We start from the raw sequence: 24,015 nt of genomic DNA, 5'->3' as shown, positions 1-24,015 counted from the left end.
AGGTTGCAGTGAGCTGAGATTATGCCCCCGCACTCAAGCCTGGGCAACAGAATGAGACACTGTCTCAGGAAAAAAAAGAAAGAAAGAAAAGACCGGGCATGGTGGCTCATGCCTGTAATCCCAGCACTTTGGGAGGCCAAGGCAGGTGGAACACGAGGTTAGGAGATCAAGACCATCCTGGCTAACACGGTGAACCCTGTCTCTACTAAAAGTACAAAAACAAAATTGGCCGGGCGTGGTGGCGGGCTCCTGTAGTCCCAGCTACTCGGGAGGCTGAGGCGGGAGAATGGCATGAACCTGGGAGGCAGAGCTTGCAGTGAGCCAAGATCACGCCACTGCACTCCAGCCTGGGCAACAGAGTGAGACTCCGTCTCAAAAAAAAAAAGAAAAGAAGAAAAGAAAACGTAAAATGTCCAGCCACCCAGGACACAACTGTGTGGCCTGATGGTTCAATTGTATCACTCCTCTTATCTGGAAAGTGCTCCAGTGACTACAGAAGTTGCTAGAATTTCCAGAAGCAAGAAGAGAGTGATGGGAAAAAGTGTCAAATCCACAGTGGGAGAACCCTGTGTCACTAGAAAATTATATGACCCTGGCAACCTTAGGATTATGGAAGAAAGATTTCAAACAAATTTCTGACTATGTATCTTTTTCTAAATTTTTTGAATGCTGAAGAAATGTTAAATTTCATTAAGTTTTACAACCAGGTTTAATATAGACATAAATCCCTTTAATGTTTGTTTCAGTCAAAAGTGAGCTGAACATTATTGTTAAACCAGTGCATGTGGGAGAATTATTTGAGGAAAATCAAAATAGGCACAGTTGGGAACATTAAGCCATGGCCATGTTAGATGCAAGTAGGCGCAATAGCAAAATTCTTTAGGCTCTAATGGACTGGGCTATTTTGCTTCTCAGTTTCCATACAGATGAGCTTTGTTCTGGGGCAATATGGTTGCAGTTTGAGAGTCTATCTGGAGAAGCTCATTTCTCTTTCATTAGTCCATGAGCACAGTGCAATTTCAGCTAATACTGTTACACAGCTCCTAGCTGGGTTATTTGGTTAAACGCCTTCAGGGAAAGTAGCAAGACAGAATAAAAGGACAAATGCGATGTGGTTTCTTGTTCTGAGTTCCTGTAGCTGTGGAATTACATTGGCAGTTAATCATTGCCACATTGTATTCATGATCATAAACTCCTATTATTTAAGATGTTATTCAAGTCTCACAAGAAACATCTTGTCTTCTGTGGCGCAATTTCCTTGAGGTCGGGTTTGTGCACAACTATAATTATAGAGACCTGTTTCTTGTGGTTCATGGACATGCTAGTAGGTATATAGTGCCACTTGTGTGAAATTGAAAATGACATTCCCTACTGGTGGGTGAACTGGGAAACAGCACCCTCTCTCTGGGCAAATTAGAAAAGATGTCCCCTTCTGGGTGGACAAATGAGCAAAAAGCAGCCCCTCCGGGCTGACCAATTCTTTTTTAAAGCCTCCTCCACCTTGGGGTGGGGGGGTGGTGCACATGGCTTGGTAAGTCCAATGCAGACCCTAGTTGCTCCCTGTGGGCAGGAACCCCTGGTGCACAACCTGCACAACTGTACACCACAGCCCTGATTACAGAATCCATTTTCACAATTTTGTAGTTGGACCACAGAGTTTGCCCCTCAGTACTCTAAAAATATCTGTTCAATCACATCAGTGGATGTCCATATTAAATACATTAGCCTTCTTTCTTATGGCAAGTAACTGCCACTCTCTGCCAAGGGCAGTGTTCTAACCTTGGAAACAAACAGGACACTCGTACGTGGAGAAACAGAAGAACTAGAGGAGGGTGACCCCTAGGGGCTTGACCAATGGTGGGCAGTGGAGTGGTGGAAACCATGGTGGCACCTCTTCACCGTTGCGGTGTAATGCTCTCCTCAGCCTCCATCAGTACCCGGTGAGCTGAGGCTCAGTATCTGTCTGATAACCCACCTTTGACTAGCATAAGACACAGGAGGAGCAAGCTTCAAACTCCCAACAAGGTAGTCAGACTAGTTCATACCAGATTCAGTGGCTGTAGCCCAGGAGGGAACGAGGTATGGGGCATGTATGTCTCAGAGCAAAGAGATCTGCCCAGAAAGACAAAGACTGAATGAGATGCTATAGTGTGGGCTATCAGAGGGCAACCTGGGAGCCCAATAGGCCTAAGACATTGGTCAAGGATTGGCAAACTCTTTCTGATAAAAGGCCACTTGGTAAATACTTTAGGCTTTGTGGGGTTTTGTCACAACGACTTATCTCTGCTATTAGAGTGCAAAAGCAGCGACTGGCAATTCATAAATAAATGGATGTGGCTGTGTTCCGATACAACTTTACTCACAAAAACAGGCCATGGGCTGATTTAGCTGGTGGGCCATATTTTGTGACCTTTGCTGTAGGTGATCAAAGAAAGAGGACACAACAGGAGAAGTCAGGTGAGGCATTGTCCATACTGCGTGGGGCAACGTGCTTGCCACCTTACGTCCCTTGTTCCATTTTATCCTCACAGCAACCAACTAGTAACAGTTTTACCACCTACATTTTGAAGATGAGGAAACTGCAGTTTCTAAAAAATAGGAAAATTTCCAAGGTCAAAAACAGCCTCATTTCAAAACCAAGTCTGTTTGACTTAAACGCCTCTCTTCCTTCCCCTACATCAAGCTGGTACCTGCAGACATATTTGTCTAGGGCAGCCCAGCCAGGGAAGCCCACTGATCACAGAGGCATTAAATTCCAGATTTGGGGTATGGATGGGCAGTGCCAGGGCCAGGTGCAATCTCAGGAGCCTCAGAAGCTTCTCTGTGGATGTAAAAGCAATAGGCACAGCCACCATTGACTGCAGGAGCTCCCACCTCTCTCATCACCAGCCGTTCAGATAGACAAGCCCCAAATTTGAAAGGTGTCATCTGTGGGCCTGCGTCTTTGATAGCCAGGCAATTACAGCACCTCATATATAAAAAGCCAGAGGAGTCTGTGAATATGATAAGTGACTGTCCTTTCTTAGCGTGGTGCAGTCCATCTGTTTGAAAATTACACACTGCAAACAATGCCAAGTTGTAATTATTAAACTTTCTAGCTAAGAGCAAGTCTCATCTTTCTTTCTAATTGTGCATTCAAATATTCAGAAATCAAGCCTTAGAATTATTATATATCAGGGATGAGTTTTTTCCCCCACGCATTAAACTTTTAGAAGAGAACATGAGCCATCATCAGAAGTTTCTCCCAGAAATAACTCCCAGAGAAGCCCTGAGGTCAGCTTGGAATCAACCCAACCTTCTCACTTTCAGTGTGATGGTACAATGATAATTCAAGTTCTTAATGATGACTCTGAATCATCTCGATCCTGAATCATCAGAGATTAAATTATTTTCACCAAACAGCTAGTATTTTCTAAAGCAGGAAAATCGATTAAAGGATTTCAGTAAAAAGTTAGAGAAGTCCAAACAAAGCGAGCATCTGGCAAGCCTCGGTGACCAGAACGTTAAATTCACCAAACACCACCTGCTCCAAATGTCCACGTTAATGGCAATTATAGAAAACTCCAGTATCATTCAAGGCCAGTTTAACTTACTCGGTACACAAATAACTTTATGGGAGACAGCATTGTAATTCAAATCAATAAATGACTCGGTTTGGCTGTAAAAGCGTAAACAGAACTCTTGCAAATTATTGTTCCTCCTTGCTAGAAACCATTTGATTTTTAGCCAGAAAACCTACAGCCAAACAAGAATAACAACTGTTTGCCTTCCTTAATGTTCAGTGTAGACTGTTAACCAAGGAATTAAGCATTAGTCATCAAAACTTAATTGCAAAGGCAACAAAATAATTGGGGTTCCTGAGTTATCATCCATTTCAACATTCAGAGGCCAATTTGACACCAGAGAATACACGGTCTTTCTTCTTGTTATAAAAGTGGTTGCAGAGTTCTGAGGGTTCTCTGCTGTAAGCTCTGCTCTCAGAATTCTCCAGGTCCTCCTTCCAACCCCTGCCATGTCCGGCCAAACTATCTTCCCAGAGTCAGGAGCAGAGCCAAGAGCCTCACCCAGACAGAACCCAGTGATAATTATCGGCCCAAAAGATAAGCCCGAGTGGAAAGTTTGAGAAGCCAGTCACTCAGGCAGCAGCTACAAAGGGATAGACACTCTCTAGCTTTCCCTCACTGACTTCATTTCCCTCTGGCAGCCTGACAGAAACATGGTCTCAGTCTGCTCATGTTTTGCCCCTGTCCTCCCTGTCTCCAGAAGCGCCCTCAAGCTTCAAAAGATTCATACAGCCTTCCAGAGAGGGAGACGGGGGCCTAGTGCTGGTTTTCATCATCTGTCCACTCCAGCTTCTGCAATAACACCATTCCCATTGGCCTCGGCGGTCAGTTCACCCAGATCCTACCTAAACCCTGGATGCTTATTGTCCTGACCACCCGAATGTCCTAGGCCAGCTAGTTCTCAGTGTCACATCCTCACCAACCTCCACTCCCTGCTCTGCACTGGGGATCAAGGGAACGCAGGGTGGAGCTGCCCCAAGCCTGTAGCTCAGATGCCTCACAGGAGCATTTCTGATCTGCAGCACTATGCCCCTATTGTGAGCTGAGTCCCAGGCCATTCTGAGGTTGGACATCCCAGCGTGCCCCTTCCCACTCCAACAGCACAGCTCAGAAAGAAGAGGCAGCCTCAGGGGCCTGCTGAGTGGCCACTCGTGCTGGATTTCCACCCACCTCACGTTAGGGAATTTTAATTTTTTCTAAACAGAAACAAACCAGATTGGGCAGATACTCTTCCAAATCTACTGCTTAAGTTTCAATCTCAGCTTTGAAGCCCAGAAAAAAAAGTATTAACTTGTGTTTCTCTCGATATTCCTACCCCACTAACTATACCTAAGAATGCTCTTATCTCTGAAAAATTCAGAGGTTAGGAGAACAGAACACACTTGGGGAAGACAAGTTACTATTTCAAAATAGTATCTCTGAAGAAAACGGAAATCCAAATATCGCATGGGAAGTCAGCGGGAGAAAGGCCACTTTCTCCCAGGAACAAGGGTCTCCCAGGAACAAGGATTGTGGGCCAGATACAGAATTAAACTTTAAAAGTGAATGAAAGCAATCTGGGGTCTAAGCGGGGAAGAAGTCGAAAAACTGGCGACTTGCTAGTAATTATGGTCAGTGGAGACGAGAAGACTTCCTCCTCTCTGAAAGCCAAGTGTTGAATGGAGACCTAGATCCTGGAATAAAGGATCGACATGCTTAAGACTCCAGGCAAATGACTGGGCCAAATTTCAGGGTGACTCCTGCCCAAGTACAGCATTGATTTAAATAAATTAGCATTACAATTCTGATTATTACAACTACTGGTGATTTTGTCATCTAAACAATAAAACAAAAATTAATGGAATTAGTGGAGTTACTCTTAAAAACATTATGCCACTACATTAGGCTTACAAACTCAAGTGTGTCACAAACTCAAGTGTGTCACAAACTCAGGTGTGTCACAAATTCAGGTGTGTCACAAAACTCAAGTGTGTCACAAACTCAAGTGTGTCACAAATTCAGGTGTGTCACAAAACTCAAGTGTGTCACAAACTCAAGTGTGTCACAAATTCAAGTGTGTCACAAACTCAAGTGTGTCACAAACTCAAGTGTGTCACAAACTCCAGTGTGTCACAAATTCAAGTGTGTCACAAACTCAAGTGTGTCACAAATTCAAGTGTGTCACAAACTCAAGTGTGTCACAAACTCAAGTGTGTCACAAAACTAGTGTCACCTTATGATAAAGCACAGTTCCTAAATATGTCTCAGGACCCATAACATCAAGAAATGCCAAAGCTGGAATATGCCTCTAACCCAGTGTTTCCTGGCCCAACGTATACTGTGAACCAAGAAGCCATCTGGGGTCTTCATTTCAGACCCCCAAAACAATGGAGAGGAGAATGAGATGAGGAAAAAGGAACTTGAGAGAGATCAGCTTCTCCAGGCAAGCAGAGAAGAGAATGGGGAAGGAATGGGTTATTCACTAAACAATGGTGGGTCATCTCCCGTCATAGACCAACTAAAGACCTGTTGAAAAAAAAAAAAACCCACAAAATTGCTTAGACAGTTTTAGTGGCTATATAATTGATTTATGTGGGGGAAAGATTCTCAATGGGAAAAAGGAAGGTGCTGGATGACAGAGAATAGTACACTTTTGACCATATGCTGTAGGGCATAAGAGTTCATACAGATACTTATTGAAGTTTGTAATGGTATATTTCTTTGTTTGATCTTTCGATTGATGTCTGTTCCCGCAACTAGGCTATAAGTTACATAAGGGCAGGAATGCCACCATTATATTCCCATACTTAGCAAAGTCTCTGACATATATTGGACTCTTAATGATATTTGTTGAGTGAATAAATAAGGTCAATTGTGGACAACGTCAGGGCCTTGGGCAGGGGTTTAAAACCCATAAGGGGAAAGGAAACCAGCCTATGCTATTCTAAAGGAAGAAGCTGGATGTGAGCCTTCTCTGTAAAGCAAAGAAACTCTAGAGGCCATCTCACTCGTGATGTGAGAACTAGAACATCTGGCCATCTGTCCAAGGAAGCATCAAGGAAGCTTACCCTACACCCTGGGTTCCAGGTGAAATCCATTAACCCACATGGGATACATCAACTTGAAAGGAAGACAGTCCTGGAGAACACAGGGCTTAAATTTGCTAACCCCTTGAAGGCTTGAAATAGGATGAAATGGGGAAGCCTGAAAGAGAATATCAAGAGAGGATAGAAAACTCCAAAGACATGCTTTGGCTCCAACACAATTTTGTAAGGGTTGGTCCAGTGCAGCACACTAACCCAGCACTCCAGGGAAGACTAGAAACATTTAACGTCTCCCAGCACTTTCCCTTTACTGCACCTCTGGCTGTGCGGACCTAATGAGATGCCTTGTGTTTTTCAGAATGCCGAAGCAAGTTACGACTTCAGCAGCAACGACCCTTATCCTTACCCTCGGTACACAGATGACTGGTTTAACAGGTAAACTGGGCCTTGGAAGGTCTCTTTGACTTTAGGCTTTGGGGTTTTATTTTACTTTGTTTCAGGCTTGACTACCACCAGCAAAATAATCCCCATGCTTCATTAAATTATATTGTGATTTTTCTTCTTGGTGGCTACATTCTCTAAAGTGAAATTTTTAATATTACAATCTTCCTCTAGAATAATCTTTTGACTGTTTTGTTCTGCTGAACTTGAAATTATTTGCTACTTTAATCCATTCAAGAGAAAAGGAAATAGAAATAAGAAGTTCTTTCTCAACCCATTACAAGGTGATTTAAAACATGCTGATTTTGCTTTATGTGTTGAAACTATTGTGGAGAATATTTTGCCCCATGGGTCTGTGTCTATGTGTTTTTGAAAAGCATTCTGTATGTTTTCTGCTATAACCCCATAACAGCTCATGGAGTCCCTTTCAGCAAAACAGTAAGTGTGATTGTCAGAGGTTTGAAGTATTGCTTGGGACAAAGATCCTATCATGTCAAACTACCCAAACAGTCCTTCCAAGAGTGTAATTTTCTTTCAGCTTGTTTTGCCACTAAACATGGAAATGTGGTCTCTTTTTTCTTCAAGTAAACATTTTGCTTAAATGGTTAATTACGTATAAGAGATATGAAGAAATAAAGATGTGTGGCTTGCTCAATGAAAGAATACTATAATTTTTAAACCTAGTGTTTCCCTGTTATTGATGTCCTTGGGTGAAGTTAATAAAAACATATGAACTTCAATTAGTTGTATAAAAATACATGATGTGCAGAGCACTTTATCCATTTTTTTATTATTATTTCTCATGGCACTTTAAGTAGTAGATAAAACAAATGTTGTCATTTTCAGTTTAGTGATAACGAAACAGGCTCAGAAGGATTGAAGGGCTTCTTTGGTCAAACAATTAAAATTCAAGTGAAAGCCAAGATTAGCCCCATGCTTCAAATTGTTTCCAAATCCACATTTGTACTATTCTTTGCTGAGTATCATTTGTATTATGTGATACAGGAAGCATGATGACCAGAATATGTTCATGGGTAGAGCCTCGGTGGATAGGAAGCTTAGATTCTGTCTCTAAAGTTAGCAAGTTGCCCTGAGATCCCTCAGTCTCATCAAGGGTTGACACAGGGTACACAGGTTCTGAGTACAAATGCAGAAAATAAGAAAAAATAAATAAAATTTAATTTTGTAATATTTTGTAAAGATCATTGCTGATGTCGGATAGCACAATTCGTTCTCTATCCACATCACCTGCAACCTGCAAATGACATGCAATGCTTGGAAGTGTGTGTTTGGAGGATGAGAATGTATAAAAAAGGTCTGAAAACTTTCGGTATGAAATGTGTTTTACCTCTGTGACCTCTAACCCTAGATCGTAGCATATATTTAGCAAATAAACCATTTCAGACACAAGAATGTGAAGTTACCAAATGTGTGCCATTAAGCTGGGGTTTAGACAGAATTGGCAATGGCCATCCAGGGCATGGTGCTGAGAAGGGCCATGAGAGGGTCTGGCTTCAGCAGGATTGATTATCAACTGTCCGCATGAATATCAGAAAGCACAGTGGCAACATATCCACTGGATACTTGCTGTCTTTCTGTAGCTAGTAGGTACTAAATTAGTCTTTGATGGACTGATATAAGCACAAAAATATAACCAATGGAAAGATTTTCCCCCAATCTCATTTTCTGCACCCAAACAAAATCTCCCCTAGTCAAATCTTCCTAGGCAATGTGCTGTAAAAACACTCCTTAAAAAAACTAAAAGCTTCCACTCCAAGATGGCCAAATAAGAACAGCTCTGGTCTGCAGCTCCCAGCATGATTGATGCAGGAGACAGGCAATTTCTGTATTTCCAACTGAGGTTCCTGGTTCATCTCATTGGGACTGGTTGGACAGTGGGTGCAAGGGGTCAGGGGATTTCCCTCTCCTAGCCAAGGGAAGCCATGACAGACTGTACCTGGAAAAATGGGACACTTCTGTCCAAATACTGCGCTTTTCCCATGGTCTTAGCAAACAGCACACCAGGAGATTCTCTCCTATGTCTAGCTTGACGGGTCCCACACCCATGGAGCTTTGCTCACTGCTAGTGCAGCAGTCTGAGATTGATCTGTGAGGCAGCAGCCTGGTGGAGGGAGGGGTGTCCGCCATTGCTGAGGCTTGAGTAGGTAAACAAAGCAGCCGGGAAGCTCAAACTGGGCAGAGCCCACCACAGCTCTGCAAGGTCTACTGCCTCTATAGACTCCACCTCTATGGGCAGGGCATAGCTGGATAAAAGGAGCAGAAGCTTCTGCAGACTTAAACATCCCTGTCTGACAGCTCTGAAGAGAGCAGTGGTTCTCCCAGCATGGCATTTGAGCTCTGAGAATGGACAGACTGCCTCCTCAAGTGGGTCCCTGACCCCCATTGTAGCCTAACGGGGAGACACCTCCCAGTAGGGGCCAACAGACAGCTCATACAGATGGGTGCCCCTCTAGGACAAAGCTTCAAGAGTAAGGATAAGGCAGCAATATTTGCTGTTCTGCAATATTTGCTGTTCTGCAATATTTGCTGTTCTGCAGCCTCCGCTGGTGATACCCAGACAAACAGGGTCTGGAGTGGACCTCCAGCAAACTCCAACAGACCTGCAGCTGAGGGACCTGACTGTTAGAAGGAAAACTAACAAACAGAAAGGAATAGCATCAACATCAACAAAAAGGACATCCACACGAAAACCCCACCTGTAGGTCACCAACATCAAAGACCAAAGGTAGATAAAACCACAAATATGGGGAGAAACCAGAGCAGTAAAGCTGAAAATTCTAAAAAATGAGTGCCTCTTCTCCTCCAAAGGATCGCAGCTCCTCACCAGCAACAGAACAAAGCTGCATGGAAAATGACTTTGATGAGTTGACAGAACTAGGCTTCAGAAGGTCAGTAATAACAAACTTCTCCAAGCTAAAGGAGCATATTCTAACCCATTGCAAGGAAGCTAAAAACCTTGAAAAAAGGTTAGATGAATGGCTAACTAGAATAAACAGTGTAGAGAAGACCTTAAATGACCTGATGGAGCTGAAAACCATGGCATGAGAACTTCATGACGCATGCAAAAGCTTCAATAGCCAATTTGATCAAGTGGAAGAAAGGGTAACAGTGATTGAAGATCAAACTAATGAAATAAAGCGAGAAGACAAGGTTAGAGAAAAAAGAGTAAAAAGAAATGAACAAACCCTCCAAGAAATATGAGACTATGTGAAAAGATCAAATCTACATTTGATTAGTGTACCTGAAAGTGACAGAGAGAATGGAACCAAGTTGGAAAACACTCTTCAGGATATTATCCAGGAGAACTTCCCCTACCTAGCAAGGCAGGCCAACATTCAAATTCAGGAAATACAGAGAACACCACAAAGATACTCCTCAAGAAGAGGAACCCCAAGACACATAATTGTCAGATTCACCAAAGTTGAAATGAAGGAAAAAATGTTAAGGGCAGCCAGAGAGAAAGGTCGGGTTACCCACAAAGGGAAGCCCATTAGACTAACAGTGGCTATCTCAGCAGAAACCCTACGAGCCAGAAGAGAGTGGGGGCCAATATTCAACATTCTTAAAGAAAAGAATTTTCAACCCCAAATTTCATATCCAGCCAAACTAAGCTTCATAAGTGAAGGAGAAATAAAATCCTTTACAGACAAGCAAATGCTGAGAGATTTTGTCACCACCAGGCCTGCCTTAAAAGAACTCCTGAAGGAAGCACTAAACATGGAAAGGAACAACTGGTACCAACCACTGCAAAAACATGCCAAATTGTAAAGACCATCAATGCTAGGAAGAAACTGCATCAACTAAAAGGCAAAATAACCAGCTAACATCATAATGACAGAATCAAATTCACACGTAAAAATATTAACCTTAAATGTAAATGGGCTAAATGCCCCATTTAAAGATGCAGACTGGCAAATTGGATAAAGAGTTAAGACCCATCAGTGTGCTGTATTCAGGAGACCCATCTCATGTGCAGAGACACACATAGGGTCAAAATAAAGGGATGGAGGAAGATCTACCAAGCAAATGGAAAGCAAAAAAAAGCAAGGGTTGCAATCCTAGTCTCTGATAAAACAGATTTTAAACCAACACAGATCAAAAGAGACAAAGAAGGCCATTACATAATGGTAAAGGGATCAATTCAGCAAGAAGAGCTAACTATCCTAAATATATATACACCCAATACAGGAGCACCCAGATTCATAAAGCAAGTCCTTAGAGACCTACAAAGAGACTTAGACTCCCACACAATAATAATGGGTGACTTTAACACCCCACTGTCAATATTAGACAGATCAACAAGACAGAAGGTTAACAAGGATATCCAGGGCTTGAACTCAGCTCCGGACCAAGTGGACCTAATAGACATCTACAGAACTCTCCACCCCAAATCAACAGAATATACATTCTTCTCAGCATCACATCGCACTTATTCCAAAATTGACCACATAATTGGAAGTAAAGCACTCCTCAGCAATTGTAAAAGAACAGAAATCACAACAAACTGTCTCTCAGACCACAGTGCAATCAAATTAGAACTCAGGATTAAGAAACTCACTCAAAACCACACAACTACATGGAAACTGAACAACCTGCTCCTGAATGACTACTGGGTACATAACGAAATGAAGACAGAAATAAAGGCGTTCTTTGAAACCAATGCAAACAAAGACACAACATACCAGAATCTCTGGGACATATTTAAAGCAATGTGTAGAGGGAAACTTATAGCACTAAATGCCCACAAGAGAAAGCAGGAGAGATCTAAAATTGACACCCTAACATCACAATTAAAAGAACTAGAGAAGCAAAAGTGAACAAATTCAAAAGCTAGTAGAAGGCAAGAAATAACTAAGATCAGAGCAGAACTGAAGGAGACAGAGACAAAAAAAACTCCTCAAAAAAAATCAGTGAATCCAGCAGATGGTTTTCTGAAAAGATCAACAAAATTGATAGACCACTAGCAAGACCAATAAAGATGAAAAGAGAGAAAAATCAAATAGACACATTAAAAAATGATAAAGGGGATATCACCACTGATCCCACAGAAATACAAACTACCATCAGAGAATGCTATAAACACTTCTACGCAAATAAACTAGAAAATCTAGAAGAAATGGATAAATTCCTGAACACAAACACCCTCCCAAGACTAACCAGGAAGAAGTTGAATCTCTGAATAGACCAATAACAGGCTCTGAAATTGATGCAATAATTAATAGCTTACCAACCAAAAAAAGTCCAGGACCAGATGGATTCACAGCCAAATTCTACCAGAGGTACAAAGAGGAGCTGGTACCATTCCTTGTGAAACTATTCCAGTCAATAGAAAAAGAGGGAATCCTCCCTAACTCATTTTATGAGGCCAGCATCATCCTGATACCAAAGCCTGGCAGAGACACAACAAAAAAAGAGAATTTTAGACCAATATCCCTGATGAACATCGATGTGAAAATCCTCAATAAAATACTGGCAAACCGAATCTAGCAGCACATCAAAAAGCTTATCCACCATGATCAAGTGGGCTTCATCCCTGGAATGAAAGGCTGGTTCAACATATGCAAATCAGTAAATGTAATCCATCACATAAACAGAACCAATGACAAAAACCACATGATTATCTCAATAGATGCAGAAAAGGCCTTCGGCAAAATTCAACAGCGCTTCATGCTAAAAACTCTCAATAAACTAGGTATTGATGGAATGTATCTCAAAATAATAAGAGCTATTTATGACGAACCCACAGCCAATATCATACTGAATGGGCAAAAACTGGAAGCATTCCCTTTGAAAACCAGCACAAGACGAGGATGCCCTCTGTCACCACTCCTATTCAACATAGTGTTGGAGGTTCTGGCCAGGGCAATCAGGCAAGAAAAAGAAATAACGGTATTCAAATAGGAAAAGAGGAAGTCAAATTGTCCCTGTTTTCAGATGACATGATTGTATATTTAGAAAACCCCATCATCTCAGCCCAAAATCTCCTTAAGCTGATAAGCAACTTCAGCAAAGTCTCAGGATACAAAAATCAATGTGCAAAAATCACAAGCATTTCTATACACCAATAACAGACAAACAGAAAGTCAAATCATGAGTGAACTCCCATTCACAATTGCTACAAAGAGAATAAAATACCTAGGAATCCAACTTACAAGGGATGTGAAGGACCTCTTCAAGGGGACCAACAAACTGCTGCTCAACAAAAGAAGACTCAAACAAATGGAAGAACACTCCATGCTCATGGATAGGAAGAATGAATATCATGGAAATGGCCATACTGCCCAAGGTAATTTATAGATTCAATGCCATTCCCATCAAGCTACTGATGACTTTCTTTACAGAATTAGAAAAAAACTACTTTAAAGTTCATATGGAACCAAAAGAAAGCCTGCATTGCCAAAACAATCCTAAGCCAAAAGAACAAAGCTGGAGGCATCATGCTACCTGACTTCAAACTATACTACAAGGCTACAGTAACCAAAACAGCATGGTACCGACACCACAACAGATACATAGAACATAACAGAGGCCTCAGAAATAACACCACACATCTACAACCACCTGATCTTTGACAAACCTGACAAGAAAAAGAAATGGGGAAAGGATTCCCTATTTAATAAATGGTGCTGGGGAAACTGGCTAGTCATATGTAGAAAGCTGAAACTGGATCCCTTCCTTACACCTTATACAAAAATTAATTCAAGATGGATTAAAGATTTACATGTTAGACCTAAAACCATAAAAACCCTAGAAGAAAATCTTGGCAATACCACTCAGGACATAGGCATGGGCAAGGACTTCATGACTAAAACACCAAAAGCAATGGCAACAAAAGCCAAAATAGACAAATGGGATCTAATTAAACTAAACAGCTTCTGCGTGGCAAAAGAAACTACCATCAGAGTGAACACGCAGCCTACAGAACGGGAGAAAATTTTTGCAATCTACCCATCTGACAAAGGGCTAATATCCAGAATCTACAAAGGACTTAAACCAATTTACAAGAAAAAAACAACCCCATCAAAAAGTGGGCCAAGGTTATGAACAGACACTTCTCAAAAGAAGACATTTATGCAGCCAACAGACACATGAAAAAATACTCATCATCATTGGTCAACAGAGAAATGCAAATCAAAACCACAATGAGATACCATCTCATGCCAGTTAGAATGGTGATCATTAAAAAGTCAGGAAACAACAAATGCTGGAGAGGATGTGGAGAAATAGGAACACTTTTACACTGTTGGTGGGAGTGTAAATTGGTTCAACCGTTGTGGAAGACAGTATGGCAATTCCTCAAGGATCTAGAACTAGAAATATCATTTGACCCAGCAATCCCATTACTGGATATATATTCAAAGGATTATAAATCATGTTACTATAAAGACACATGCACACATATGTTTATTGCGGCACTATTGACAATAGCAAAGACTTGGAACCAACCCAAATGTCCAACAACGATAGACTGGATTAAGAAAATGTGGCACATATACATCATAGAATACTATGCAGCCATAAAAAAGGATGAGTTCATGTCCTTTGCAGGGACATGGATGAAGCTGGAAATCATCATTCTCAGCACACCATCACAAGGACAGAAAACCAAACACTGCATGTTCTCACTCATAGGTGGGAACTGAACAATGAGAACACTTGGACACAGGGCGGGGAACATCACACACCAGGGCCTGTCAGGGGGATGGGGGACTGGGGAAAGGATAGCATTAGGAGAAATACCTCATGTAAATGACAAGTTGATAGGTGCAGCAAATCGACATGGCACATGTATACCTATGTAAGAAACCTGCATGTTGTGCACGTGTACCCTAGAACTTAAAAGTGTAAAAAAAAGAAAGTTTAAAAAAAACTAAAAACACTAAGGAAATGTCTTCTCTCTTAAATATTTCATTTGCAAACTTGTTCTCAAAAGTATAATTTTAAACCAGCTAAAAACCTCCAATTAGGACTAATTAGTGCTTAGGGCAATAAAACTCATCATTGTCAGCGGTAAGAATTCCCAAGTGTCCAATTACCCGAGACACAGTCATAGTGACTCAGGCAAGCATGATCCCCATGCCTTAGGGAGACGATGACTAAGACAGAGTGTCCACTTTGACCAGTAAATGGGTTCTTTTCAATTATCAAGTCATTTTCAAAGATCCTCACCCACTAGGGCTTGTTATTACAAAGACTGGATGATGCCACCACTCAAATCACAGCTACTTTCAATACATAACTACCATTGTAAATGATTATGGGGGGCTGGTGAGGTGAAGCTCAGGTCCACAGCACCAGGAAAATCCTTAGTTCAAAACATCACCATTATCCTGGAGATGATTCCTGCTTGAGTGAAGGAGAATTTGAATAAAGTGTCCCTTCCATGAGTGTAGGATGTGTTTATTTAAAAACCCCTCTGGGATGAAATGATATCATATCTGATGTTTTCTTCAATATTACTTATGGCTTGAGGCAGGAGGGAAGAGAATGATTGGAGTATAGAGGCAATAAAATTGGTTATGAGTTAATCATTGTTAAAGCTCTGTGATGAGGACATGGGATTTTACTCTATCTTTGTATGTTTTTGATTTTTTCTAATAACAAGAAATAAATTTAACTAGCATAGGGCATAAAAAGAGGTAATAACAGAACGAGGACTTCAGTTTGGTATCATGAAACTGTTTTGGTATGCAAGCTTCCAAGGAGCTTGCAATGTCAAATGATCAGGCAACAGATGCCCAAGTTACTACAATGCAAAAATGTAGCCCAGACTAAACTAACACAAGGAGAGCTAATGCAAGTTGAACAGTTACTGTATTTAAGGCACTGTTCTGTGTTTTGCATGTATTCTTTCAACTAATTCTCGTCATAACCCTCTGAAATAGGTATTATGATTTCCCCATTTTGGAAACTGAGGCACAGAGAAGTTAAGTTACTTGTGCAAGTTTACAGGGCTAATAAGAAGTGGAGGCAGGATTTGATGCCAGTGGGTCATTGGTCTAGGATTTTATCTAAGGCAACAGGTAGAGTTGGGAGTAGGGAACAAACGTATCCCAGGGCAAGGATACAATCTGGACAAAGATAGGCTGGCAGGGAGGTGCAGGATATGTTCAGGAGGTGGTCTGGATAACTGCTGTGCGATTTGGAGGCTGGTGCAGAAGCCAGCCTTCTAAGAAGGATCCGCAAGTGAGGTGGAGCATAAAAGGGTTGGAAAAGTTGCTAGGAGAAAAAAATAAATTTTGTGGTTAGGTCAGAAACTGGGCCAGGGGCATAGATGAGGCTCATTCTCTCATTACACTCAAGATATGCTGCTACTCTCAGAAGCCCCAATAGCCTGGAGCCTGGCACTTGTTCTTGGCTGGCACAGGACCCAGCATGAGCCTCCCACCAGCTGTGCAGACACCAAGGCATCCCACAGATTCTTCAGGTGTTTTCTGGGCATAGGCACCAAATCCGATGCCCCATCTCTGTTCAGCAGATTTGGTGCTCTTGAGAAATGCTGGTGTCATCATGCCCTGAAACTCCAGTATAGGGCTGACACGCTGACCAGAGATAGGCTTGTTGCTATTAACTATTCCAGCCACACTGACTGCCACAAAGGCTAGTTACAATGCAGGAGCAATTGCTTCACAGGAAAAGGCAGTGGCTGTCCAGCACAAGATTCTCACTGCTGTGAAAGTAGAAAATAAAATGCACTATAAGGGACACTCAAACAAAGAAGTAAAATGTTCCCCTTGGTTGGGAGACTGAGTTCAATCGCAACACACCTCTCCTAGGTTTTCTTGACACTTTAAACCATCATCTCATACCCGCTGCACATACTCATTGTTTTCCTTTATTAAACTCCAAGCCAAGGGTGCTTTAGGAAAACAAACTTCATACATATGCAGAACTGCTTTTAGGGAATGTGCATATTAGAATAGCTTGCCTTGTGCTTGATTTGCTTTTGTTGGATTATTCCTGTTTAAGCAGAGCAACTGTATTTATTCTACTGTGAACCATTTAATAATTACATGCAGTATCTGAGCTCCAGGGATGTACTTGAAACACAGTTAAGACATTTTCAAAAAGATTGTAATTTTCTCTTAGCTTGCAATGAGGAAAATACATTTGATCAAACAAAATAATAATAGTAACTCAAATTGCAAAAAGGTAGAAAATACACATTTAATGAGCATCGGTAATGTGCAAAACAGATATAATTGATTTGCTGGGAGGTATCAGGATTTAGCATTACATTTTTTTCCTTGCTGGCACTCAAAAAATATTGACTGGCTGGTTGATGGATGAGTGACATACCTTTTCAACCATGCCAAGATGTTGAGTGGCCTTGACATCTGTCCATTTTAAAGCTGCCCGCTGCTCTCAAGGTCTGCAGCCCACGTTTTGTCAATAATCTTGCAGCCCTGCTCATTTTAGGTCAATGTTTGGTGATGCATTGCAGATCTGTATTCCATTACTGTGCTGTTGTCCATAAAAATCTTTCTTGCATAGCATTTCTTTGACAGGCGTTCACCACTGAAATGTCATCCCTGCCATTGACGATATTTATGAAGCATCAGGGGATGCAGCATACTCTATCTATTAAACCCTAAATAGTGAGAGATTCTGGGTTAGATGCAATTCTTGGCTGCAAAAAGTTTACTATAAATTTAGGAAGAGAGAAGACATTTATTACTCAAGCAAACAAAATGGAGGGAAGGAAGATGGATAAGTGGAGGGGCTGAAGAACATTTATCTCTTTGTGAGCCAATGTGATTGGTAGCATTAGTTAAACCTTCAAATAAGAAGGGTTTTCTGAGATTAACTTTTATTTTCTTATTAAAAGTCATACTTCATTCTGAAGCACCCCAAGCAACGGGCCACAAAAAAAGTGTGAGAAAAAAGGCCCTCTCTGGTTGGCTATTTTCACACTGATGTAAGCTGATACCTTACCCTGGTGATACTTAACGGTTTCGGAGTAGATGAACATCTTTCCCTTATGTCTTTATGAACTAATTCTGAAACACCTCCTGGATAATAAAATGCAAACTGTTTTCAAAGACATAGTCTTTTTCATGTGAGCTTTAGGACTACCTCATCAGTCGATATTAGCTCAAAGGTGACTGCTTGTAACTAACCCTTTCTACATCCAAACCAGAGCACAGTGAAATCCAACAGCATTTAATTTGTAAATTTCTAGTCCCCTACCTGGATTAGAAAAGTATTTATTATTTAAATTTTTCCTTCAGCTAAAAGGAGTAGATGTAATATAGATTTAGGGGTTATGGAGAAAATTATAAAGATTGTAAAAGAAAGACCTGTATTTGGGTATAATTAGTTCTACTTTGTAAGCTAATGTGTAGAGCCATATAGAGATTTTATGGTCCTCAGACGGCAATAACTCTTTTCTTTAGAGAGAGAAATACAGCACATTATGTAGACAAATGTAATATTATGTTAATTGCTTGGTATGGAATGAGTGATCCCTGAATCAGTTCCCTTATCTATAAACAGGGACTAAAGCTCCCACCTTGAAGGCTTGTACTGGGGATTCAAAACAGGTATAGAGTGCTTGGTACAGAGCATGGCACATGGTAAGCACTCCCTAACCGGCAACCAATAGAGTTGTGAAATTCAGCAAAGAGATTTCTACAGGAGCTAAGTCAAAGATTATTCAACGACAAAGAAAAGTAGGAGAATTTATGCTACAGGAGTAAATGGATGGCTCCACCATTCACCCACCTTTCTCAGACATCTGCTGTCTCATTTAAGCTTTTGACAGAAACTAGATAACAGTCAGCTCAAGGTTAAACTTTCTGTCAAGATTCTAGTGCCTGTGTTTCTGTATTGCTGGTTGAAGAAGGAGTTATAGCCAAAGATACCTTGTATGCATGAGACAAAGTTGATCTCTTAGGAAAATTGAAATGTCTAGCATCTGGCTTCAGAAAGATGAGGAGTCTGCTCACTTCTCCAGAAAGCAATGGGTGCTTGCCAGCAGACTCAGGGACTTCCCCAGAGGCAGCTTTGCTCATTCTCACCTATCACCTATTCTAACCTATTCTGCCTGAGCTATTCATTTCTCATCTATTCTATCAAGTAGGCTCTTGAAACCCCAAAGTCTTACCCTGTAGAGCTCATTGGACATTAGCCACCAAACGTGGTCGATGCCAAACTAGCCAGGAAGTCTCTGCATTTCAGTTCTAATATGTCTAACACTGGAGCTTCTTTCTCCAAATCCAAGGGTGAAAAGACTGCAGCTGGCCACCATGGGTCTTCTGTTGTCTAAGAATCTGTAAATGCAGAGAGACTGGAGACCAGAAGACAAAGACAGCCTCATGTGCATGAACTTGGCCAAGTTGCACACTGGCTTGCTGACTAATCTGTCTTATCTCCTCATCTCTGTGAATGCAGATCCCTGAAACACTGTTGTAGAAACTGGCTGTCAGAAACAGAACTAAGGAGTCAGTTGAAACAACCATAGGACCAGTAACCAGGAAAGGAAGAGATGTAAAAAAAAAGAGGAAAAAATATCTCCACATCAAAATTATCCTAAAATCCAATATTCCAAAATATCTGAAAAAAATACACCTAAAAAAACTAAAAATCAGGATATTAATTTGTACTATATGAAATCGGTTCTATGAAGCAGTCTTGAAAAAGACTTTATAATAAGTTATTTTTAGTTTGTTCAGAGCGATAAATGCATGGATGACATCTATTTTAAAAAAACTAAATGATGGTGGAAACATAGGCAAAAACAAAAGCATGGACATGAAAAGAACCAATTGCAGCTGAAAAATACAGCCTGTGGAATAAAATCTCAATAAATGGGATAAAATCTAGCCTGGATGCACTTGAGGAGATAATTATCAAATTGAAGATAACAGCCTGTTTATCAAAAACCTACAGCAAACATTATTCTTCATGGTGAAGCTTTGATAGCATTCTCTAAGTCTGGGACAAGATGTGGGTTCTCCCTGTCATCTCTTTAATTCAACACTATGCTACATTTCATAGCCAATCAAAGTTATAAATCTAAGAAAAGGTGTGAGATCAAGAAGAAAATTACAAAATTTACAAAAGACTTAAAGGAGTCCTAAATAAATAGAGTGGCATACTAAGTTCATGGATAAGAAGATGGAACAATATAAAGATATCATATCAAATTAATATATTAATTCATTGCAATTTCAATTAAAGTTTCAATAGATTATTCAGTGGAACTAGACAAAATTGTTTTAAAATTGATATGGAAAAACAAGTGGCCAAAATAGAAGAAGACAAACAAGGAGGAGGAAAAAAGGAGAAAAAAGAGGAAGAGAATGAAGATAAAGAAGAAGAAGATGAGGTAGAAGTTCAACAACAACAGAACAACAGCAAGATGGGAAGCTTTGCCAACTGGATACCAAAACATTACACAACCATAATAATATGAGATTGTAGGATTAGCATAGAGAGAGACAAAAAGATCAAGAAACAGAATAGAGAGGGCAAAAACAGACACCACATAAAAGGAACCCTAATATATTATTAAGATAGCAATAAAAACGATAAGGAAAGGATGGAGTGAAGGTATTCAATAAATGTGATAACTATGCACATGGGGAGAAATAGGCACCCACACCACATACTGAGCATAAGTAAATTCCAGGAGAATTAAAGACCTAAATGGATATAAATCTTTTAGAAAAAATAAAGAAAAACATCTTTATGATCATGACATAGGGATTGATTTCTTTCCTTTTTTCCCCAATTGATTTAGAAGTTTATTTTGCCAAAGTTAAGGATGCTGACCCATGACACAGCCTCGGGAGGTCCTGAGAACAGGTGCCCAAGGTGGTTGAGTTAGAGCTTGATTTTATATGTGTTAGGGAGACATAAGACATTAGTAAACACATGTGAAGTAGACATTGGCTTGGTCTGGAAAGGCAGGACATCTCGAAGCAGGGGCTTCCAGGTTATAGGTAGATTCGAAGATTTTCTGATTGGCAATTGGTTGAAAGAGTTATTACCTAAAGACCTGGAATCAATAGAAAGTTGTATCTGGGATCAATAGAAAGTTGTGGAGACTGGGGTTCTTTTTATGTAGATGAAATCTCCTAAGTGGCCACTCTTAGAGGCAATAGATGACAGATGATTCCTGTTCAGACCTTTAAAGGGTGCTAGACTCTCAGCTAATCTCTTCAGGATTGTAAAAAGATCTGGAAAGGGCAGAGGATTCTCTACAGAATGGAATTCTTAAGCCACTAAACCACTTGGAAAAATAAATGATTGATAAAGCTGGCTACATTAAAATTCAACACTTTTCTTCAAAAAAAAAAAGTCACAATAAATAAATTTGGAAGACAAGCCACAGACTAGAAGATGTGCAGCAAATTTTATGGAAAAAAGGCTTAATATACAAAATTTGTAAAGAACAGCTACAAATCAATGAAAAATAAATGAATACCTTAATCGAGGAAATGGGCCAAGGTTATTAACAGGCAATTCACAGAAAAGAAAATCTAAGCCAAATAACCTATGAAAAGATTACCTTGCTAGTGACGAGGAAATGCAAAATGAAACAGTAACATGCCATTTCACACCAACTGGACTAGCAAAAATGGTAACATTCGACAATGATCAACGTTGAAAAGGATCAAGCAACAGGATTGCTCGCACCTTGAAGGAGGTACTACATAGCCATATAACCTGCTTTAAGTCCTACAAGAAGACCTCAGAGAAACTCTTCCTTACGTGTACATGGAAATAATAAACAAGAATGTTTCTTTTCAAATTATTTGTAATAGCAAGCAAATTGCAAACAAATTAAATACCTATCATTAGAAGTATAAATAAATAAATCACAGCATATTTATAATGGACTACTACACAGCACTAAAAATGGATGAACCAGAATTCACAAGTTAACTTTAGAAAGTGTAGCAAATAAAGCCAATTTTATATAGATCATATACTAGGAAATTTTTATATAGAGTGTGAAACATGCAAAGAGTAGCATATATGCTTATGCATACGTAAGTTCATAAAAACATTCTGAACAGCAAACTTAGTACAGTTGTTACCTCTGAGGAAGCAAAGAGGGGAAGGAATGGCATCAGAGAGGGCCTCAATTGCATCTGTAAAGATTTATGTTGTTTCTTGGGCGGGGGTTTGTTTTTTGTTTTTGAGACAGAGTCTCACTGTGTCACCCAGGCTGGAGTGCAGTGGCTCCGTCTCGGCTCACTGCAACCTCCGCCTCTCCGGTTCATGCGATTCTCCTGCCTCAGCCTCCTGAGTAGCTGGGATTACAGGCACTCACCACCACGCCTGGCTAATTTTTGTATTTTTAGTAGAGATGGGGTTTCACCATGTTGGTCAGGCTGATCTCAAACTGCTGACCTCGTGATCTACCCACCTCAGCCTCCCAAAGTGCTGGGATTACAGGCATGAGCCACAGCGCCCAGCCTTTTTTTTTATTTGAGACAGTCTCATTCTGTCACCCAGGCTGGAGTGCAGTGGCGTAATCTTGGCACACTGCAACCTCCAACTCCTAGGTTCAAGCAATTCTCATGTCTCAGCCTCCCGAATAGCTAGAACTACAGACACAGGCCACCACGCCTGGCTAATTTTTTTGTATTTTTAGTAGAGATGGGGTTTCCAGGCTGGTCTTGAACTCCTGACCTCAAGCGATACGCCCACCTTGGCCTCCCAAAGTGCTGGGATTATAGGAGTGAGCCACCACACCCAGCCTATAAAGAATTATGTTTTTCTAAAAATAATCCAAAGTATGAAAAATGTTTGGCTTTGATAGACTTGGATGGTGGCTATATGAGAGTCATCGTACTATTCACTGAAATAGTCTATATTTTAAAAATATTTCATAATTTCACATATTTAAATAATAAGCCTGAGCCAAAATGGAAACCCCAAAGTGTCAGACAGTCCCATTCACCATTAAAAGACCCACTTCTACACACCAGCCTCAAAGTGTGCATTAAATAAAGGAATGCCAAAAGTCCATCATGCACCCTGCACACACCTAGTGAGAGGGCAGGGGAATTCGACCACTAGACAAGGCAGCCATTTTTTTTCTGTTCATCAAAGACTGCTTTGTACTGATCGTTGTCTCCCAACATCTCTTTTTGTGGGATCCTTCAAATTAGTTTATGTCACTTATTATTAGAATTTATCCTTCCAAAACAGTTTATCGAGTAGCAGCTAATAAAATTATAGGAATAATCAATAGAAATAAGATTAAAGTGTGCTAGTTCAGGTTATCCTAGTAGCTGTAACAAATAAATCTTGGCCCTGAAATATTAGTGGTTTAGTGGCTTAGCACCAAAAAAAGTGTATTTATCACTCACCCACCAGTCCATCTCTGTGTTCCTGGTGGAGCAGCTCTCCTCTAAGCCGTGATTCGGGGATGCAGGCTCCTTTCATCTTTGGCATAGGTTTCCAGTGTTCCTGGGCTTTTTTGCATCAAACTACTTGAGGGGAAAGAGCATGAATAATTGCCCAAGGATAATTTTTATGGGCCAGGTTTACAAATACATTTACCCATCTGCTCACATATTTGCCATAACTCAGTCACATGGCCACATACAAGTGCAAGGGAGGATGGGAGCCTTACTGCAGCCTGGGGAGAAAAGAGAATGACTGGTGACCATTTGGCATTTTCTGCCACCAACAAAAACCATGTTACAGAGTGAGAGACAATACTGTACCAGAATACCTAGGTGAATGGTGATATGGTTTGACTCTGTGTCCCCACCGAAATCTCACCTTGAATTGTAATTGCCATAATCCCCACGTGTCAAGGGCAAGACCAGGTGGAGGTAATTGAATCATGGGGTCAGTTTCCCCCGTGCTGTTCTCATGATAATTAGTGAGTCTCACAAGATCTGATGGTTTTATAAGCATCTGGCATTTCCCCTGCTGGCACTCATTTTCTCCTTCCTGCCACCCTGTGAAGAGGTGCCTTCCACCATGATAGTAAGTTTCCT

The 24,015-nt window shown here is 40.8% G+C and overlaps 1 protein-coding gene across 2 annotated transcripts in view; it reads left to right on the top strand.

The window, feature by feature from the left end:
* The window catches only part of PCSK2 (proprotein convertase subtilisin/kexin type 2), a 272,443-nt gene that overhangs the window by 185,279 nt on the left and 63,149 nt on the right, over positions 1-24,015 (top strand). For both annotated transcript variants that reach the window (XM_055265069.2, XM_055265068.2), the window contains one exon: positions 6,945-7,021. In XM_055265069.2, coding sequence (XP_055121044.1) covers positions 6,945-7,021 — 77 coding nt within the window. The remainder of the gene's footprint in view (positions 1-6,944; positions 7,022-24,015) is intronic.

The sequence above is a fragment of the Symphalangus syndactylus genome, chromosome 24 (genome assembly GCF_028878055.3).
Source record: "Symphalangus syndactylus isolate Jambi chromosome 24, NHGRI_mSymSyn1-v2.1_pri, whole genome shotgun sequence".
Classification (NCBI taxonomy): domain Eukaryota; kingdom Metazoa; phylum Chordata; class Mammalia; order Primates; family Hylobatidae; genus Symphalangus; species Symphalangus syndactylus.
Note: the sequence above shows the minus strand (reverse complement) of the source record. Positions and strands in the feature narration are given on the sequence as shown.